Source organism: Melanerpes formicivorus, unplaced genomic scaffold (genome assembly GCF_026170545.1).
Source record: "Melanerpes formicivorus ecotype bairdi unplaced genomic scaffold, bMelFor1.0.p_v2 SCAF_2, whole genome shotgun sequence".
In the NCBI taxonomy this organism is placed as follows: Eukaryota; Metazoa; Chordata; class Aves; order Piciformes; family Picidae; genus Melanerpes; species Melanerpes formicivorus.
This window is the reverse complement of record NW_027142354.1, coordinates 50,966,880-50,987,184: the sequence shown is the minus strand read 5'-3', so window position 1 is coordinate 50,987,184 and position 20,305 is coordinate 50,966,880. Positions and strand designations below refer to the sequence as shown.

The window sequence follows — 20,305 nt, the reverse complement described above, 5'->3', positions numbered from 1 at the left end:
TGCTCACACCAGTGTGTATGTTTTGCTCCACATGTGTCCTGTTGACCAGATGAGAGCAGAGGCAGGGGTGTGTGTGTTTGTGTGCCTCTGCAGACTCCATCCCAATGAGTAATGCAGGCAAAACTCATCATCTGGCTTTGAGAACATCTGGCCTTGGTGATTTCTCATCAGTTCCCTGATATATTGTACCCCAAAGCATGGGGGTCGATTGTCTCCTCCCCTTGCCTTTGCTGTTAAGAAAAAAAAGGGGGTTATCCTGGGGATGATCAACCCTCAACATTTCTTTCAGGAATTTCCCCACTCTGATGTTTGAAATACTTTTTACATCTCCAGTTCCTGGAAATTTGTGGTTGCACAAGAATTTCAGAAGCCCTTTTTTGAAGAAGGTTTCATGTTCCCCTAATTCTGCCCTTCCCCCAACTGAGCTGTCAGAAAAAAAAAGAACTGAAAATGCAACCCAAGTGAACCCCTGAAACAGAAAGAAGCTGACAATAGTGAAGCACCTTTTTCCCCCTCCTCCTTTTTCTTTAACCTAACTCATGGGGTTTGGATCTACCTGATACAATGTGTGGATTTGGCACCACTGGGATAAGAATAGAATGGGACATGAACAGAGCAACTAATCCCAACATTTCATCTCTTTTAATCTAGAATTTTCCAGTGGTTTAGCTATTTAAAATAGATATGTATATTAGTTTTAAGTTATCATTCTTATTAAAAGCAGAGTTTTTACTTTATTATACTAGGGGACCTGGGCATTGTGCACAAGCACAGAAACATTGCTTGGGTGGGACCCTGGGACCCCCCCAGAGACCATCTAGGCTAACTTACTCCTTGGAGCAGGAGTGTCACAGAATCACAGAACCACCAAGGTTGGAAGAGACCTCAAAGATCATCAAGTCCAACCTGTCACCACAGACCTCATGACTAAACCATGGCACCAAGTGCCACATATAATCCCCTCTTGAACACCTCCAGGGATGGTGACTCCACCACCTCCCTGGGCAGCACATTCCAATGGCTAACAACTCTCTCTGTGAAGAACTTTCTCCTCACCTCGAGCCTAAACCTCCCCTAGTGCAGCTTGAGACTGTGTTCTCCTGTTCTGGTGCTGGTTGCCTGGGAGAAGAGACCAACACCCCCCCCAGCTACAACCACCCTTCAGGTAGTTGTAGAGAGCAATAAGGTCTCCCCTGAGCCTCCTCTTCTCCAGGCTAAACAACCCCAGCTCCCTCAGCCTCTCCTTGCAGGGCTTGTGCTCGAGGCCTCTCCCCAGCCTCGTTGCCCTTCTCTGGACACCTTCTCTGTCAGCAGCACCAGGCTAGGTCAGACAGCAGTCTGTCCAGCTGTGTCTTCAAAAACCTCACAGGATGGAGCCCTGGCCTCTTGGGGTTACCTGCTCCAAGGTGCATCACCATCCTGGGGGAGGAATGTCCCCCTGGACCTCCTATTCTGCAACCTGTGGTCATTGCCCATTGTTCTGTCATCTGCCTCCCTGAGAAGTGTTTGACTTCGTCATCTGTTACCCCTACAAGGGTACTGGGGATATCTGTCCTTACCAGGTGCTGGAAATATATGTAATCCATGATTCCAGGATAAACCCTGTGCTCAAGGGCTTGCAGATGTCCTGTAGACTATCTGAGGGTAGGCAGTTCAGATTGAGGCTCAGAGGGATGGTTAGTCTGCTGACACAGTCTGCAAACTCAAGTTACCCCTTAGAAAGTTTCTGGGCAGCTCTGATTCAGCACAGTGTTTTGAGGGCTCTGGCATGTTTCATTCAGCACTTGATACCCTATAAGCAGATTTGCTATCTTGTGGCTCCACAGCCAAAGGAAATAAGCCATTTGGATCCTTTCCACTCCTTTCTTGCAAAGAGCTCACAGGTGTCAAGCCAAGTCAGGAAACAGGTTAATTATCTGTCTGTGGATTACTCGTTCTTATTGTTTCTCAAGTGATAAATGAGAAAATAAAACCTCCAAAAAAAAAGCCACAGAGCTTTGCAAACCTGCCCCAGGCTCATGAGAGCACAGCTCATCCCATGGACAGACAGAGCACTGCCAGTGCATTAACCACAACCACTGGGAGCAGCCAGCACTTCTTGGCAGCACGTGTTAGCAGAGCTGAGCTCTCCCTCAGCTTCATGACCCAGTGAGAAGAAAGTTCTGCCCTCACTGCAAGGATCCATGGAGCTCCCTGCTTTAAATGTCAGGTTTCACAGGGGCTGTCAGCCCAAATAAGCCAGTGGTGTTTGATTTTATTAGTATTGTTCCTGGTATAGGTTAGGGAATAAAGGGCACTTTGAATGGTTATTGCTGTGCTGGACTGGACTTGGTCTGGGTTAGAAGAGAAATGGGTGATGAACACTTTCTATAAATCCAAGACCAGTTCAGCTTCCTAACAGCTAATTTCAACATGAAATGGAGCATTCAAAAGCCTCCATCTCTGAGCTCTCAGGTACTGGAAGTCAGAAACAGCGAGGCCCTGACCAAGAGGATGAACAAAGCCCTGCAGTGACTGTTACGAAGGACCTTCTCTGCACGGACCAACAGATCCTGAGGTACCACTTGTCTGAAGGTGAGATTTGCATTACAGTCTAAACCAAATCCTTAAGACTGTGCTGTCTTTCACATTTTAATTGGATTTTATGCTCTTGAGCATTGTAAGAATAATTTCTGTCCCTTGATTTTAGTGTGCATTATCCTTTAATGCCAGCTGGAAGGGGAGCCTTTGCCTCCACATCTGAGGGGAACTCTTGAAACCGTAGGAGAACATTGAAGCTGTGTGACTGAGGTCGTGTCTGGTACTAAGGCAGACTTTTCCTTCTGTGAGGGTCATTGCCATGGTGCTAATTCTCTTCCTCTGATCTGCCACAGCCAACTGAGATGCAGCTGAAATCTGGGTGTTTTCTGCAACATCTGCATTTAGATGCAGCCTACTGCCTGTTGTCAGTAAGAAATGCTGTGGCCCTGGCAGAGTCTTTCCAGCTCCTGGATGTTCATTGAAAGATTTACCTGAAGAGTAAGTACTTCAGAAAATGAGATTAGCTTTAGTGCTCTGAAATTACAGGTCCTGTGCAATGTTACTGAAAAGAGATAAACAGAATGCTACATCCCTTAGGATTTAAACCAGAGATCACAGACATCACAAATACTGCGCTTCAGATGTTCCAACAAATGCAGCCCTCTGTAAGACTAATGAACCACCGGTGTGGTTAATACAAGTGCTTGGCAGTACCCCAAAAACCTTTCAGATACAGTATGTATCGCCGTGTCCTCTCTGTTCTAGCATGCCCTAGCTGCTCTGGAAGGTTACAAGGCCTGGATACTCCTGTATCAGCTTCTGCAGTAGGTATGGCTCAGGGGACTGCGCAGAGCCATTGAGCTGCGTTTTCAGCTCTTACTGAACATGCTCCTTTCCCCTTCCCCTTCCATTGCCTCCCTCCTTATTTGTGAGACAGAAGAAGGTCCAAGAGCCTATAAAAACTGTCTGATTTTCTACTCTTACTATCCTCTGGATCCCACCCCACAGGTCAGGCTTGCTAGTACTGTGCAAACGTGATAACCAGGTCCTGGCACAACCTGCAGATAATTGGCATAGGAAAACCCCAGCCCTAAAGGAGATCTTCACAGCTGTGCAAGTGAGATGCCAGGAGCAGAGGACAAGAGGGGATTTCTGGCTCAATATAGCTAATTCCTTAGCACCGTAGCAACCTCCCAATGTAATCCTTTCCATAAACTGATCGTGCTCTGGGTCAGCAAGCAGGTGGGGTTCTTGCCAGCAGTGTCCTCCACTTGAGGCTGTTTGCAAAGCCCTGTCTGCTGGCTCACAGCTTCCCTACCTCCCACCTGCAGTTATGGAGTCTATTTGCCATGGTCTGCAAACCTCCATGGTGCTCCAGCTCAAATGGTGCCTCTTCCCATGGATTCACCCCACTAGCAGAGATTTAAGGGCAGCAGAATCAGATCAGCCTGCAGTTGAGGGTTTGGGGTTTTTTTTAGCAGAAGGCTGTTTGTCCTCTGTGTTAGCACTTAGGGAAGTTTTGAGAGAAAGGCTGGATCTGGAGGTTTGGCTCTTCCTCTGCACTGGAAGAGACTAAACAGGAGTGAAAGTAATTGTTAGTGCATCATGAGTTAAAAATGACATCTCCAAAAGAAAAATGGGTTCTTCTGCCAATGTTTCTGGTTGGCTGGAAAACTCCTTCTTTCCTTCAGGGGTGGGGGGTGGAAGAGTAAAAAGGCAGAATATTGTGAGCACTTTAACAGTGCCTGGGGTTGCTTAGCCTGGAGAAGAGGAGGCTCAGGGAAGACCTTATTGCTCTCTACAACTACCTGAAGGGAGGTTGTAACCAGGTGGGGGTTGGTCTTTTCTCCCAGCAGCCAGCACCAGAACAAGAGAACACAGTCTCAAGCTGTGGCAGGGGAGGTTGAGGCTGGAGATTAGGAAGAAATTCTTCATAGAGAGAGTGATTGGCCATTGGAATGTGCTGCTCTGGGAGGTGGTGGAGTCACCATCACTGGAGGTGTTTAGGAGGAGACTTGATGGGGTGCTTGGTGCCATGGTTTAGTTGATTAGGTGGTGTTGGATGATAGGTTGGATGCAATGATCTTGAAGGTCTCTTCCAACCTGGTCTATCCTATCCTATCCTATCCTATCCTATCCTATCCTATCCTATCCTATCCTATCCTATCCTATCCTATCCTATCCTATCCTACCCTATCCTATCCAGCAATCACACATGCCCCTTTCATATATCAGGCCATCTTATTAATACTGTCTATTAATTCTGGACAGTATCTCTTGCCTGCTACTGGGTCTTAATTGCCTGTGGAAGCTGTCTGGGATCAGTGGGCATTTAAAATCAAATAAATCCTGCTAATTATTGCTCACAGCTTTGTGCAGACTGTGCCTGAGAGCTCCCTGTTTTCCAGATCTGCATTTTTATTGCTTTCTCTGCTGTGTGAGCAACCTGAATAAGGACCAGATCATGCTGCTGTTCAACTTGCTGGACTGGAACACCATGGGGAGGGCTTGCTTTAATGAGTTCCACATGGGGGTACACATCCTCCTGTCCCATGAGCTGTGTACGCTGTGGGTCCTGGAGTCGATACAGGTACATTGACGCCATCCAACAACTCTGTAAAGGAAATCAGCCCACTGGAGCTGATCTTTGCTCATGGCACACAAGGGATGGAGGGGGTCCCTAAATCCTCAGGGAAGTGAGCAGTCACACACACAGAATCACCAGTCCTTGTGTTAATACCTACCTTGCTTCTCTAGGATAAATCCACAGCTGAATCTTGTGCTAGGTAGGAACCACCTAAGCACTCTTCCCAGCTCAGGCTGTCCATCTTCTCAAAAAAACCCCACAGAGCCCAGCTGTGTCTAGCTGTGGGGAGTAGAGCACAGCAGCTGTTTTCATCCATCAGTTCTTGCTGGCTTGTTGGTGCTGCACATGCTGTTGCCCTTCTTCAGCCCCCTGGCAATGCCTGCTGCCAGGCTGGGGAGAGGCCAGAGCCTTTTCAGGGAGAAGCAGCAAGGCCAGCAGGCTGTGGTGAGAGTCAGGTGGTAAAGCCAGGGTTACTCCTAGAGCTCAGCCTTACTGTTGGGCATGTCCTGCAGCTCTGCTCCGGACCAGGCACCTGGCTAAGGGCCGGGGCTTGGGGCTGCTGCCTGTGGAACTCAGGGAGGAAGGTGAGGAGCCAACTGCAGGACCATAGCCCTGCAAGTCATTTAGCACATGGGAGGGATGGGAAAGGACCTCACAAAGCAGCCTTGGAGCTTGGCTGGCTGTCAGTAGCTCTCCCCAGCAGAGCCCAACGCCAGCCGGCAGCAGCCGCATGCTCCCGTGCGGCTCCGCAGCAGGAAGCAGCAGGATTTTGGTATTTCCTGCAAGCACAGCGAGCAGGAGGTCGCCTTCACTCTCTGGATGGGAGCATCAGTTGGTATTCCAGGTATTCTTTCCAAGCAGGAAATCAGGGCTGATCATCTGTTTCTAAGCTCTTCTGCTCTGAAACAGAGCCATCTTGAAAGGCGTTCATCCACTGGCACCTGGGACCTGCCCTTCGACTGCCGGACGTAGATGGGGTTAATATGATTGATTTTAATGAGTTTGAAGCCACAGGGTTTCTCTTCAGCCTCCAGAAAGAGCTTAAGAACGTGGTCAAGGACCTTGATATTTCTGGAGATGAGGTAAAATCAGAGAAATTACAGTCAAAATACAAGCCTTGAACGTGCCCCTGAATTTGAATCCTGGGGATTCATTTTGCACTGCTGTGTGCAGCCACTTCTCACTCAAGCCTGAATTCTCTTCCTGGTGACTTCAGGAGTGGGCTTTTGGTGACTTACTGCATGCACAGCGTGAATGGAAAATGGTTTAACTGCAAGAGAGTAACAGGAAGGAATATTTTGGGGGAGTTAAACCAGGAATATTCCTCTGTCTGAGGAAGGACTAATGAGAGGAGGTAGGCAGGACTGGCAGCAGTGCCTTTATTTAAGCCAATTTCTTCTGAGTTCACTTGTAGCTTCTCATTATTTCCCAAGCTCTCTGCTGCTCATTCTCAGAGCATATGGCTGCAGGGGTGCCTTGGTGCAGTACACTCAGACTTGAAACTCCTTCTAGAAACATTACAAGTGTGGTACCTTGGCACAGACATGTGCCATGGAGACATCAATGCTAGATAAGAGCCCAGGGGAAGCTCATTGTTTTCTCTGGTAGATCTGTCATTTCGACCTTAAATCAGTTCCAGGTTTCAGTGAGAAGCTGTAGGGATGTTTTCCATCCCTACCTCATGAAGGGGAGCAGCTCCTTGCAACCAGAAGAGCACAAAGCTGGTAACAGCACCTCCTGTCCAGCCCTGCCTTGACACAGTCCTCATTACAGAGGTGTGTGCACACATTCCTTGCCAATTTGCTTTTGCCACCAGCTCACCTTTCTCCCTCTGTGGTCACTGGTGCTCTTTCAGACTTCTCTCTGCTTTGAAGTACTCTCTGATTAATGACCACCTGCAGCTACACTGGCAGGGAGTTAAGTCATTAATAAACTGTAGACATCTCTTATCTCTGTCACTGCTTCACTTTGGCCTCAGGACTTCAGCAATCCAGGATGCTCCAGGAGTACCTTTAGCAAGACAGCCATGAGTAACTGAGGGAGATCCTTTCTCTTCTCCTTATTTCTACTGCTGTGTTCCTGGGTTACTGATTTTATTGGCAATTCTCCTCCTCTGTGTTCCACCATCAGTATCCTCTTCAATTATTTGTTACAGGCAGTTGCTGCATGCCTCCTGTAAGCCCTGCAGCCCGCTTCCTGTGTGGTTTAACAGCACAGCGAGGTATCAAACCTCTGTCCTGCTTGGGGCCTGCAGACAACCCTCTAAATGCCCCCATTTCCCCAGAGCAGGCTGTTTCAGACCCAAGCTGCACTGCTCTGTCCTTTCATCTGAACGGGGCCTGATTAAAAGGCTACTTCAAGCAGGAGCAGCATGGCTGTGACACAGCCATAAAGGCACCTTGCTCTCTGCTCTCCCTTCCACATCCTAACCCCAGCTGTTATGAATCACTCCAACATCTGCAAGTCATTACAAATGGCAGTGAAACAGCCATGTGCCAGGGAGGTGCCCCATGAGCCTTTAACACGTTCGGGATGAGCCGGAGGCAAGCAGTTGAAACCAATTACTCTGGAGTCTGTTGGGAAACTAGAGCCAGTTGGAGAAGGGGACAAGAGCCTGGACTTGAGGCCCTCCTCTGAAATAACTGTTGATAATGTGCAGGGCTGCCTTGCTAAACTACAGAGCTCTCTCTTCTCCAGCTGATCTGCAGATAATTGAAGGTGTTTGCAGTCTTCTGCATTGACAAGCAACAACAAGAAGAGGAAGATGATCCTGAACAGCCACCCAGCAAGAGCAGTGCACTTCTAACAGGCTAACAAGAACTCGTTACCCAGCTGAGAACGACCCAGCCTCACTCCTCCAATCCTCTGCTCTCAGCTTACAGCTACCAGATAGATTGATCAAACTTGTAGAAAGTGAACAACTCAAAGCAGCAGTCTGTTGTGTTTTCTCCATTGCACAGCACTGCTGCTCTGCCAAGGCGGTCCAAGGAGAAATAAAAGGCTGATGCAATTTGAACTTCAGCTTCATGTTTCACCATTCCCCAGGACTAAGTCTGATGTCAGCCTTATTGTCCCCCATGCAGTGCAAGAGGTGTGCCACCTTGGTATTTTAAAGACAACCTTTTCCTGCCCCCTGTGTTGCACCTTGGTTTAGCAAGAGCCTTCTGCCCCAGTGCTGCTGTTTTGCTGCATTCAGATGCAGACAGAGGAAGGCTGGTTTGAAATAGGGCAGACTGGCCTCCAGAGGTGGAGCTAGTCACACTGACAGCCTCCTGCTCCCATACTTCACTTTCTGCCTCCTGTGCCTGTGTGCTCCAGGCTTGGGCAGCTCCCTCCATCCACACTGCCATGCTTGTGAGGAACAGCCCAAGAGAGGAAACGCTGTTTGGTTTCTTAACAAAACCACCTAATTAAGTCCATATGGAGAGACAGCAAGAGAGGCAGCAGAACTTCTCTTGCTAGACATTGACTGTTTACCCTTTGGGCACAGCAGCCCAGCAGATTTATTTCCCCCCTCTCACCTTACAGGGCATCACATCATTCAGCCATTGTCTGCCATTGCTGAGTGTCCCTAATGAAGCAGCATGGCTGCAGCATAAGGCACTAATTAGAAAAGAAAATTCCAGTCTCCAAGACCTCCCATGAAGTGAGGGTTTGGCACGGCTGTAAGGCAGCATCCCACCTCTCAGACCTTTGCAACTGCTCCTAGGCCAGAGAAAATAAACTACATGGCTGAAATCCCAACTTTCTGGGATTCTTCAGAGAAAGGGAGAACACAGTAGGCCACTCTTTCCAGAGCTGAGAGCTCAGTGTCTTTCCCACAAGTTACCTTGCTAACTGGAGGAAGGGACCAGTCACTGCAAGCTTGCAGCTAGCTGCTCCTTATGGGCTCCAGATGGACTTTGGGATTCTGCTCTCACCACCAGGGCGGTTGCCTCAGTACAAGCAGCAGCAAAATCAGGTCCATGGTGCAAGCAGGATGGGTGGTGCATCAGCCAAATGAGGATGCAGCTTCAGCCAGCAGAAAGGAATCAGAGTTTGGCCCAGGGCCAGGAGTGAAGGTGCAACATTCACCATGGAGCAGAGACCCCACGCTGCTCATAGCACATTATGTGCTGTCATACAGCCAGATACAGGTCAAGCCAATATGAATACAGGCACAAACCAAACATTAATTATGTTAATGAGGAACAGAAACACACCACAATCTGCAGAATATAGCTCTGTAAATCATACAGAGCCTTCTCCCCTAAGCTTGTATGCTGTAGGGTGTGAAGCTGTCCTTGATTTCACTGCTTGCAGTGACTGAGAAAATGTCAGCTCTTCTGCACTTCAGATCTAGAACCCACATCCTTGTGGTGTTTTGCTTCAGTCAACAGCCAGCCCAGCATTCCCAGCCCACTTCACACACTGAAGTGTGAAGGACAGTGTGGTGTGGGTATGTACACGTGTGACAACGTGAGATCACACAATCACAGAATGTTAGGGGTTGGAAGGGACCTCAAAAGATCATCTAGTCCAACCCCCTTCCCCTTCCAGAGCAGGATCACCTAGAGCAGATCACACAGGAATGCATCCAGGAGTGTTCTGAGTATCTCCAGGGAAGGAAACTATCACCCTCCTGGGCAGCCTGTTCCAGTGTTCTACCGCCCTCAGTGAAGGGAGGATGGACATCACGCTTACTGCTTGACAAGCAACCACCCTTTGCTCAGCTAGGAGATGGATAAAGGAAGATCAAACAATAGTTTTCTAATCATAGTATCATAGTAGTATCATAGTATCAGTCAGGGTTGGAAGGGACCACAAGGATCATCTAGTTCCAACCCCCCTGCCATGGGCAGGGACACCCCACACTAGATCAGGCTGGCCAGAGCCTCATCCAGCCTGGTCTTAAACACCTCCAGGGACGGCGCCCCAAGTCCTGGTGTTTGAGGACACCAGCTCTGAGAACTTCTCTGTCCATACTGTGGCAGATGGGAGCAAGATGGTCTCATGGGTCAGAAGGAATGTCTACAAACAAGCCATTCAACTTGTTTACACACATATATATATTTAAGAAGGGAGTATAAAGAGATTATATTTATGCACACACACACACATAGAATGAATGGAACAGAACAGAATAGAATAAACCAGGTTGGAAGAGACCTTCGAGATCATCAAGTCCAACCTATCATCCAACACTATCTAAGCAACTAAACCATGGCACCAAGCACCCCATCAAGTCTCTTCTTAAACACCTCCAGTGATGGTGACTCCACCACCTCCCAGGGCAGCCCATTCCAATGGGCAATCACTCTCTCTATGAAGAATTTCTTCCTAACAAACATCCATACATATGAAAGGAATAAAAAGCACATAAAAAGCTATAAAAGGGGGTGGGGGGGAAGCTCCAGGAAAATGGCATGCTGGTTTGCAAATTCTGCTGTGAAATGATCCTAAGATAAAAAAAATCAATCAAAACACAGCTATTGAAACATTTAGCTGTGATAGCATTAGACTGAAGTGGCCTACAAAAGAAAAGTGATTCCTCCTCCTTGAATACCTTAGGTAGTTAATCAAGAGTATGAGAGTGGTGACCTGAATTGAGACAAGACACCAGCTAATGTAATTACAGGACAATTACACAGATCCATTATTCTGCACTGCTCACCAAGGAGCCTGGAGCACAGCTGCAGACAGCAGGAGCTGGGCTCGCAGGAGGTGCAGGCTGGATGCCTGAGTGCATCTCCAGGCTCTGCATTCTCCACGGGCTGCACACCTTATTTGCAAGATAAAAATGTTATCACACCCCACAGCTAGTACCAAAATGTCTCTCTGGGGTGTCAGACAGGTAATGAAGAAGTTGCAGGGCTCCAGCTCAGAACTAAAAGCCCTGCTGATGAAATGAAAAAAGAAAACCCACACTGAGTTTCCTTCTCCAGGTGTGGCCTTTCCAGCATCCATTTTATTTCTGAAGTGCAGGGGCAGAAGAGTTACTCTGGCTCCTGGGTCTTAAGTACAGGAAATTTTGTACATTGTTTCCAACAGAAGCCCATCATGATGGTTTGCTCTCAGTGGTAAAAGATCTTCCCTAGGTTAAACCCCCCAAATCACATAATTCAGGTCTAAAGACAACCTGCTTGTGCTCTGCAGTTGAGTCAAGGTATGTGCTATGTCACCACAAAAATGCATACTGCATTTTTGAGAGGTCTGGAGCACAAGCCCTATGAGGAGAGGCTGAGGGAGCTGGGGTTGTTATGCCTGGAGAAGAGGAGGCTCAGGGGAGATCTTATTGCTCTCTACAACTACCTGAAGGGAGGTTGAAGCTAGGTGGGGGTTGGTCTCTTCTCCCAGGAAACCAGCACTAGAACAAGGGGACACAGCCTCAAGCTGCACCAGGGGAAGTTTAGGCTGGAGGGGAGGAGAAAGTTCTTCACAGAGTTATTTGTCATTGGAATGTGCTGCCCAGGGAGGTGGTGGAGTCACCATCCCTGGAGGTGTTCAAGAGGGGAGTGGACGTGGCACTGGAAGCCATGGCTTAGTTAGTCATGAGGTGTTGGGTGACAGGTTGGACTTGATGATCTCTGAGGTCTTTTCCAACCTTACTGATTCGATGATTCTATGATTTCAAAGATTACCTGCTGTCCACAGCACCTTTACCTTGTCCTGGGGTTCTTCATTGGGTGCAGGAGCCAGAGAGGGGACAAGAGTTAAACAGCACATTTCACACAGCTGCTGGATTTGATTCCAGAAGACTTTATAGAAGTTACAGGGAGGAGAAAAGGGTCTCACACATCACTGGGATCCCTCCCTCTCGTTCCTGCGTGCTGGAGCTGTGTGTTTCCCGTGTTGGTACCAACCCCAGCACCGCGGCCTAGGGAAGGTGACCGTCTGCACACGCAAACAAACTGCATCCAAAACCTTTTACCATAAAAATGAAGATATTTATTCAAGAAGTACAAATTTGATGGTACCAGCCATCTTTGAAAGCCATTACCATGAGGCAGAGAGGACACAAACCGAAGGCTCTTGCTCAGAGCACATGAAAGCAAGTGTCTTACAAATCACCAGCTAATGCAGTCATGTCAATCATTGCTCAAAAGCCACCTCTCTACTTTTTAAACATTCCCTGGACTTAAAGAGAGGCACAAATAGGATTTTTCTTTTTATTATTCATACAAGACCAGTTAGTTATTTTAATAAAGCCATCAGCTAAAATTTGTTTTAAATTTCCTTAAATTGTCTCCAGCCTTTTGACTGGATTTAAACTTCCCCAAGGCAAGAAAAAGAAAACCAACAGCAAGAGGGACTGGGGAATGAGCAGGTGCAGAATTTTGTCTGGAGCTCAAGATGAACTAAAATGTTTTAAGGCAGGAGTCAGGATTTTAAGTTCTCTATTTGCCCCATGGCTCTGATCAAATGGTCTTCATCTGTAAAATACACAAATACAGAGTTCTACTGGAGAAATACCCAACAAGTACGTGGTCCTGCAGAGAGGGCAGGAACGTACTTATGCAAGGAGAGTCCAGTGGACACATTGGTTGAAAGTCTCAAAGTCCATGGTAAGAAGCCTGCTGGTTAAAACATTTCCCACTATTTAACTTTTGTAGGCTCAGTGGCATGTATCTCCCTTGGAAGGGGAGCTATAGCTCCATCTCCTATGAACAAGAGCAACACACACGCAGCTACAGAGTATCTAAGCAGATGAGATATGGAAGAGGAGAGCCGTTTGCGGAACAGAGCACTCAAAAACACTTTATGGCAAGGAAAGCCTTGAAGCAGGCAGACTTGTATATACAGTCATTAACCAACAGAAGGGTTTGGAGCTGCAGATACAATAGCAGGACATTCATCTTCTTTGGGAGGAGACAGAAGCATGGCTGCTGGCAAGTTTAACTCCAAGCCTTCCTAAGATCAGTCGCCTTGCAAGGCAGACCACCAACATCTAGCGGCCTTGAAGCAGCTTGCTTTCTTTTTTTGCCCCCCTCCAAGGAAGCAGCAAAGCACATGAAGCTCTTCCCCCACCCCCCCCAAAGCGAGTTTCAAGCATGCCTTTCTCAAATACCTCTGTATCCTCCTCCAGGAGAGTTCAAGCTGTCCAAGAGCTGCCAGCCATCATCCAGGAGGGAGTTAAGATTTATGGGGGACGTGGCGGAGCGCAAAGTCAAACCCTCCCTTTTCCCCAAACAGAGACTACTTTCATTTCAACACCAGAGGGTCTGAGCAGCGCAGTGAAAAAGCCAACACAACCCTTTTTTTTTTTTTTCTCCTTTCTCCTCTCTCTTTACAAAAATGTAAACATTCTCTGCATAAGGTGCAGGGTCTTGTATATGTACAGCGACACAGAAACGAGCTGGGAGGATACAGCTCAAGAGTCAGCAGCGTAGCTACTGCCGACACTTCAGGAGCGCGCAGGGACGGAGCAACGCGCAGCATTCGTTTTGCCAACACTTAACACAGTGAGAATGCTTTCAGAGCCCCACAGCTGAAAGCATCCCACCCCTGGAACAAAGACTTTTTAATCTAGTTTTTAAAAAGCTGGGGTTTTTTTTTTTCACCTCATTTCCTAGCACTGGATACCTATGCAGAAGCATCTCATACTGTATTTTATCCAAAGGTAATGCAGGGTGCCGTGTGTTGTCTCATTGCCCCAATGAGCCTCTTTCCTCTCCTCCCAAAACAACTTAGGGACTTGCTGTGAAAGGCAAAGTGGAGCTGGGTTGCTCCCCGGCTGAGGTTGTGTTGTTACTACTGCTTGTAGCATTGGGCTGTCTTAAAAAACCCCAGCCCCCCCAGCTTATTACACTGCTGACTTGGATCCTTTGGTTTTCCCAAACACTTCCCCATTTCCGAGAAGCAAAGGCTTTGAGAAAACTATTAAAATGTTCTCACAGTGCAGCTATTCCAAGCTGTGTTTTCTGCTGAGGACACCAGGAAACTGTGATGTGCAAAGAGCCAAGGTAGTCAGCAAAACTTTTGGGAGCTGGACGCTCTGAAGGAGCAAGCGGTGACTCGGGTGTGGAAGACGACCCTGGGCATCCTTCTGTAGGACACGGAGAAATGCACTTCCTGCAGCTCCCTTGCCCCAACAGACTACATGTGTGCATGCTCCTCTGCCCTTCAAGCTGTTCAGGAGTGCAGATTTTCACCAGGTTATTACTTCTGGGTGAGGCAGAAGCAAAATAAAGGAGTATAAAAATCTGCATCACATCAAACAGACCTGTCAGTAACAGCCAAAGACAGGACCTACTGGGTGAGTTCATAGCCAAAGCTAATCAGGAATGACACAAGGGGCTGATGGATCTAACAAACAAAAACTCCTATTACTCCTCACTTGCCTGTACCTAGCATTGCAGTTCATGGCTGGGTGTGTTAAAAAACCTGTTGCACTGCTTCAATCATACCCAAGAACCACATAGTGCAGTGGCATGTCACAACCCAGCCCAGCCCATGCCACCAGCAGGGTTGAGCTGCAAGCTCAGCACACACTCACACTGCAGAATCAAGATGCACACACCAGCGTGCTTCATCCTCCCCATGGGCAGCCACTGGTGTCCATCATGCAGACCTGCATCAGTCCTTCTCACCAGGGCTGCCAGCTAAACAGTTGTTTAGTACTGAGTAAGTCTCACTTCAGTCATGCCCACTCTGCCTTCCCTACTGCCTCCAGCTATGCAGGGAGCCCTGCTCTGCCCCAGCAGCTCCAGCCCCGTCCCCTGCACTGGCGTCTGCACCGAAGCCCACCTCGTGGGACGCAGGCATGGCACTTCAGAGACAGAAGTGACTCTCCTCTGAATACATATTGCAGCCCCCAGTTATACACATGGGATATGTGAGTCAACACACTGTATGCCTTTGTTATCAATAGCTTTTTAATATAGGTATTTGTTTGAAACTTCAAATCCTTTCCTAACACAAATCTTGCAAAGTTTTGGTGGTGGTTCTTTTTTTACCCCCCAGCAGAGTATGTGCTTAGTACATCTGTCATTCACACAGAAGAGGCTGAAAAGTCTTCCCTTTCACATTCTGCCACTTCAGTTTTAGATATGTACTTAAGGGACAGGGGAGGAGGGAAGGCTGTTAGAGAACAGAGTATTTCCATTGACCCGCTCTCTGTTATGCACAAAGCCCCCTCCTGATAGGGCCTTCAGATAACCACCTTGCTCCCCAACATAAAAACAAAGTAATATGAACTATGGTCATCCACCATGAATGTTTTCCACCTAACAGGGTGGGGAAAGAGTAAAAGCAGCAGCTCCCCCAGACCCTACATGCTGCCATCTCAAAAACCAGTACGTGGTGACAATCTTTTTGTGCAGGCAAAGAAACAAAAAAACCCACCCAAAACCCCCAAACCAACCCCAAAAGTAGTGTTTTAGTGCTCACAGTTACAGAATTGTCCCCCTGGTTGGCTTCTCCATTATCATGATGTTTCCCACCCCTGCCAGAAGGAACTGAAAGGAAATTGCATCATAAAAAGATTCCTCCAGAGGTGTAAGCTATAGCTCATGAGAAAAGCAGTGCCTCTGGCACGAACCCATCCTTTGCCCAGTGAAAATCCAAGGGATTTTTGAGCTGTTTATACATCAAATGCTTCCCCCCCCCCCCCGGAATGCAAAAGATCTGTTGGCAAAAACCCCAGTCTAGCAAATCATATTTGTCTCTGAAAACGCTCCACAATAGAAAACATTTGTTATAGATTAGTATTTATCAGCTTTAAGTTCATCTGTAAAAAGAAAAACAAAGGAAGGAAAGAAAAGCAAAAAGTAAACCCAGGTCACTTTGGTGCTCATGAGAACAGGGAACTCATTTTTCTTCACACAGCTCTGCCACTGCACTTCAGACAGCCTGTATCAACTCAGGGCTAAAGGAGCTGTCAGAAAACCACAGGCTTAATACAACCTGGGGACCAGAAAGCAAGTTGTGTTTCTTTGGGGTAGGGTGGGGGATACAAAGAAAATGTGAATCTGTTCCCTAACCCTTGCTGTAAATTCTGCGCCTGCTTCCATCTGCTGGGAAAGGCTCACGATGAACAAGTGACCTCTGCTTGTTCTCTGTGCTGATGCTTGTGAATCAAGAGCTCCCTTTCAGTCTGAGAAACTGAGTTCTAGGGAATTAATGAATGAGCAAAAGCAACAAGTTTAAAATTGTCAGTGAAACCCACCAGTTTCACTAGCAGGCGAGAAGCGCTGGGACGACTGCTGCTTTAGACCATTGATCAGAGAGGGAAGACAGAAACCCCAAAAACCCCTCACTATTCATACCTGAATAGCACATTGGACTTGGAAGAAGGGAAGTCAATTCAAATGATGGCTGAAAAAACCAAGCAAACTAGAAATCACCTTTAAAAAGGAACAGGGCATTTGATCTCGGCCAGAGGCATTACCAGACAGGGATGAAGAGCAGCCAAAGGAACACAGAGAGCAGGTCCAACTGAGGGAATAAGCAATTAGGTTTCACATCTCCCCCCCCAAAAAAATGCTTCAATTCAGATTTGTAAGACTATAAAAGGATTTGTCTTGTGCTGAAAGGGCTGCTCTTACACTCTGGCTGGGAAACAGCATCGTGCTTTGGGCTGTGAGTGTGTCGGTGAGGATACCTCCAGTTGTCTCAGCTGGAGAGCCACCAGAGCTAGAGGGCTGGCTGCTGCTTCAAATGGCACTCACACAAAAAGCTGAAAACTGTGTGCTGTCATGTCCTTCCTTGCATCTTCCATGCTTTGTGCCCTCTAGGAACTGAGCAGAGTGAGTTGTAACCCACTGCACATGGGTGTAACTGCACTGGTGCCATGGGACAGAGGCGATGCACCCAAGGCTTGAGCACACTCCAGCACACCACTCAGGGTAGCTAGCCTGATCAAAGCTTGCCTTAATGATCTGAGTGATGCACAGCAATTCAGCAGACACCAACTGAGGTGCCCAGCAGCCTGTAAACTTCAGGCCAAGTCAGTCTTGCAGTAAGTAAATTTACAGTACAGTACATGAGAGTATACATTGACTAAGTTATTGCCTAAGGCTCCAGCGGGCTGCATGCCCAGCTTGGGAGCCAGCAATGGCACAGGACTGCATTGCCATCTTGGAATGTACAATTGCTTGGTCTGAGCATCACCAGGAGCCATCCACGTGGGACAGAGACCAAGCCCCCAGCCCAGCTCAGCTGCCTGGGGCTGGCTGCACCCCAGCAGTGCCTGAGCAAAGCACTCAAGTTGGGTCAAACCAGAGAGGCTCCCTGCAAGCAGGCAGCGCAGGGCCCACCCACAGCAGCTGAGATTCCTGCATCAACTGTCTGTGGGGCTGACATGACTTTCAGACATTGATTAGGTTCTCTTTGTTGTTTTTCTTTTTAAATAAAAGTGCTCTCTGTTGCTCTGGCTCCCTGGACCAGGGCACCACCTACAGCTGTAAGAATCTTGATGTGTTTGTACTGTTTGAGCGAACCACACTTCCCTCCCTGTTTGTACCTCCCGTCTCTCCCCGCTCCTTCCTTTGCCCTTGCCCTGTGCTGCTCGCAGTTGTGTTAAATACAAGATCAGGCAAACCCTGAAGGCCAGTTTACATTTTTATGTTTTGTTTTTGCAGATCTCCATCACAGATGGAATTTTTGCTGGTCATTTCTTGGAGCCAATCCGTTAGCAGGACAAACCAAAAGAAGAGAGGGCAGTGGAAACAAACCCCATGACAGAGACGGAGGAAAGAATCAATGAGCAAGCAGAAATCAGTTTTCCACCGGGGTGGGATTGGCTAAGGGCTGGCTCACGATGACTTGCACCACGTAGTCCTTTGGGATTTTCAGCTCTTCCAGTTTCATTTTGTCTGCCAGGGGCCTGCCTGAGAAGAACCAGCGCTGGCTGCCTGGCTCCACTCCCTCCACCGCGTGCAGCCTCCTCTTCATGTGGTAGACCGTGTCCATGCTGCGGACCATCAGTTTGAGGTCTTTGCCTGTGGACAGGCGCAAGCGAAGCTGGCATTCGTGCCCTGAATTGGGTGGGGGATCAGGAATATCCAGAGTCTCCAGGTCGCCCTTCTCCTCTATCATGTTGATAGGTGGGGCAAGGCAGTAGACTGGAAGCTGGTAGCGGTTGCCCAGTTCATCGTAACACTCCGTAAGAGCACCTTTAGGAGAGAGGAGAGGAGAATCAATGAGTATGAAAGCTTTTGACACTCAACATTGAAGTGGTCACACTCAGAAGCATTTACCCTACAGATAGGATAGAATGAACTAGGTTGGAAGAGACCTTCAAGATCGTGGCCAACCTATCAACTAATCCAACACCACCTAATCAACTAAACCATGGCACCAAGCACCCCATCAAGTCTCCTCCTAAACACCTCCAATGATGGTGACTCCACCACCTCCCCAGGCAGCCCATTCAAATGGGCAATCACTCTCTCTGTGTAGAATTTCCTCCTAACATCCAGTCTGAACCTCCCCTGGCACAGCCTGAGACTGTGTCCTCTTGTTCTGGTGCTGGCTGCCTGGGAGAAGAGACCAACATCCGCCTGTCTACAACCCCTTCAGGTAGTTGTAGAGAGCAATAAGGTCTCCCCTGAGCCTCCTCTTCTCCAGGCTAAGCAACCCCAGCTCCCTCAGCCTCTCCTCATAAGAATTGTGTTCCAAACCCCTCACCAACTTCACTGCCCTTCTCTGGACTCAGTCCAGCAAGTCAACCTCCTTCCTAAACTGAGGGGCCCAGAACTGGACACAGGACTCGAGGTGTGGCCTAACCAGTGCAGTGTACAGGGGCAGAATGACCTCCCTGCTCCTGCTGGCCACACTGTTCTTGATGCAGGCCAGGATGCCATTGGCCCTCTTGGCTGGCTGGGCACACTGCAGGCTTATGTTCAGCCTACCATCGACCAGTACCCCCAGGTCCCTCTCTGCCTGGCTGCTCTCCAGCCACTCTGACCCCAGCCTGTAGCACTGCATGGGGTTGCTGCTGTGGCCAATGTGCAGAACCATCCAAATGACAAGGTCTGAATTCAGGCTTTAGAAATGGATACAAAAATCTCAAGTTTTCATCTTGGTTTCGTATCAAAACTTGTGGGTGATTTAAAAGCACCTCCTAAAAGCCAAACACATCCCTGCCCCCAGAGAAACCAGGATAAACTTCAAAAGCAGCCCACAGGAAGAGGCAAGGCAGAATGCTGTTCTCCCCATGTGCCATGTACAAGAGGACTATTTCTCCAGCAGCACATCCTCCCTTCCGGGCACATGTGCAAGAAGAAAATACTGCTTGGGTGAACGACACAATCCTCAACCTGCAAAGTGGCAGAGACCAAAGGTCACTGTGAAAGAAAGACTTTGTAACTTCTCAAACACTCAAAGGCTGCTGAAATGGTTTCATACAGGACTCACATCTCAGTGAGCACTGCCAGAACAAACAAATGTGACCACCCAAGCCAGACAACTCTGCGGCTCCGGCCAGAGCATGGTGTCACCACCGGAGCAGTGACACTCAGCCCATGCTTCTGATATGACAAGAGGGATATGGACATGCTGGAAGGTGTCCAGAGAAGGGCCACGGGGATGATCAGAGGGCTGGAGCACCTCTCCTATGAGGACAGACTGAGGGAGTTGGGGCTGTTCAGTCTGGAGAAGAGAAGGCTCCAAGGTGACCTAATTGTGGCCTTCCAGGATCTGAAGGGGGCCTAGGGGGACTAGGACTAGGGGGAATGGAATGAAGCTGGAGGTGGGGAGATTCAGACTGGATGTGAGGAAGAAGTTCTTCCCCATGAGAGTGGTGAAGCCCTGGAATGGGTTGTCCAGGGAGGTGGCTGGGGCCCTGTCCCTGGAGGCGTTTAAGCCCAGGCTGGACGAGGCTCTGTCCAGCCTGATCTAGTGTGGGGTGTCCCTGCCCATGGCAGGGGGCTTGGAACTAGATGATCCTTGTGGTCCCTTCCAACCCTGACTGATACTATAATACTACTATAATACTCTATTTGCATGGCATCTGCAACTCTCATGTTCAAAGACCTTAAGTTTCAGGAGTGATTTCCCCAGACTCCTGAGAGGTTCCTTGGGATCATCTGGGTGTTTGTCTTAAGGAGCACTGGGCAGTGGTGTGCTGCCCTGCACCCAGCACTCCTTCCTACCAGCATGGTACAACGTGCTCAGAATGGCTCAAGACTTGTAATGCTGACTGAAGGAACAAAGACAAGTTGACTTTTCCACACTGTGAGGCACACTTTATGAAGATATTTCACAGAACTACCTGAG

The 20,305-nt window shown here is 48.3% G+C and overlaps 2 protein-coding genes across 2 annotated transcripts in view; one reads left to right on the top strand and one right to left on the bottom strand.

Annotated features, from left to right (window-relative positions):
* The first annotated feature begins 2,882 nt into the window (after positions 1-2,882).
* On the top strand, positions 2,883-6,228 carry EFCAB9 (EF-hand calcium binding domain 9). The gene is given in 4 exon segments (XM_068148504.1): positions 2,883-3,018; positions 4,929-5,110; positions 5,798-5,938; positions 6,031-6,228. Coding segments are annotated over 4 exon segments (657 nt in total).
* Positions 6,229-17,713: 11,485 nt separating this feature from the next.
* UBTD2 (ubiquitin domain containing 2) overlaps positions 17,714-20,305 on the bottom strand; it is a 76,241-nt gene continuing 73,649 nt past the window's right edge. Inside the window, exon 3 of the mRNA XM_068160130.1 lies at positions 17,714-18,201. Coding sequence (XP_068016231.1) covers positions 17,804-18,201 — 398 coding nt within the window. The 3' untranslated portion in view covers positions 17,714-17,803. The remainder of the gene's footprint in view (positions 18,202-20,305) is intronic.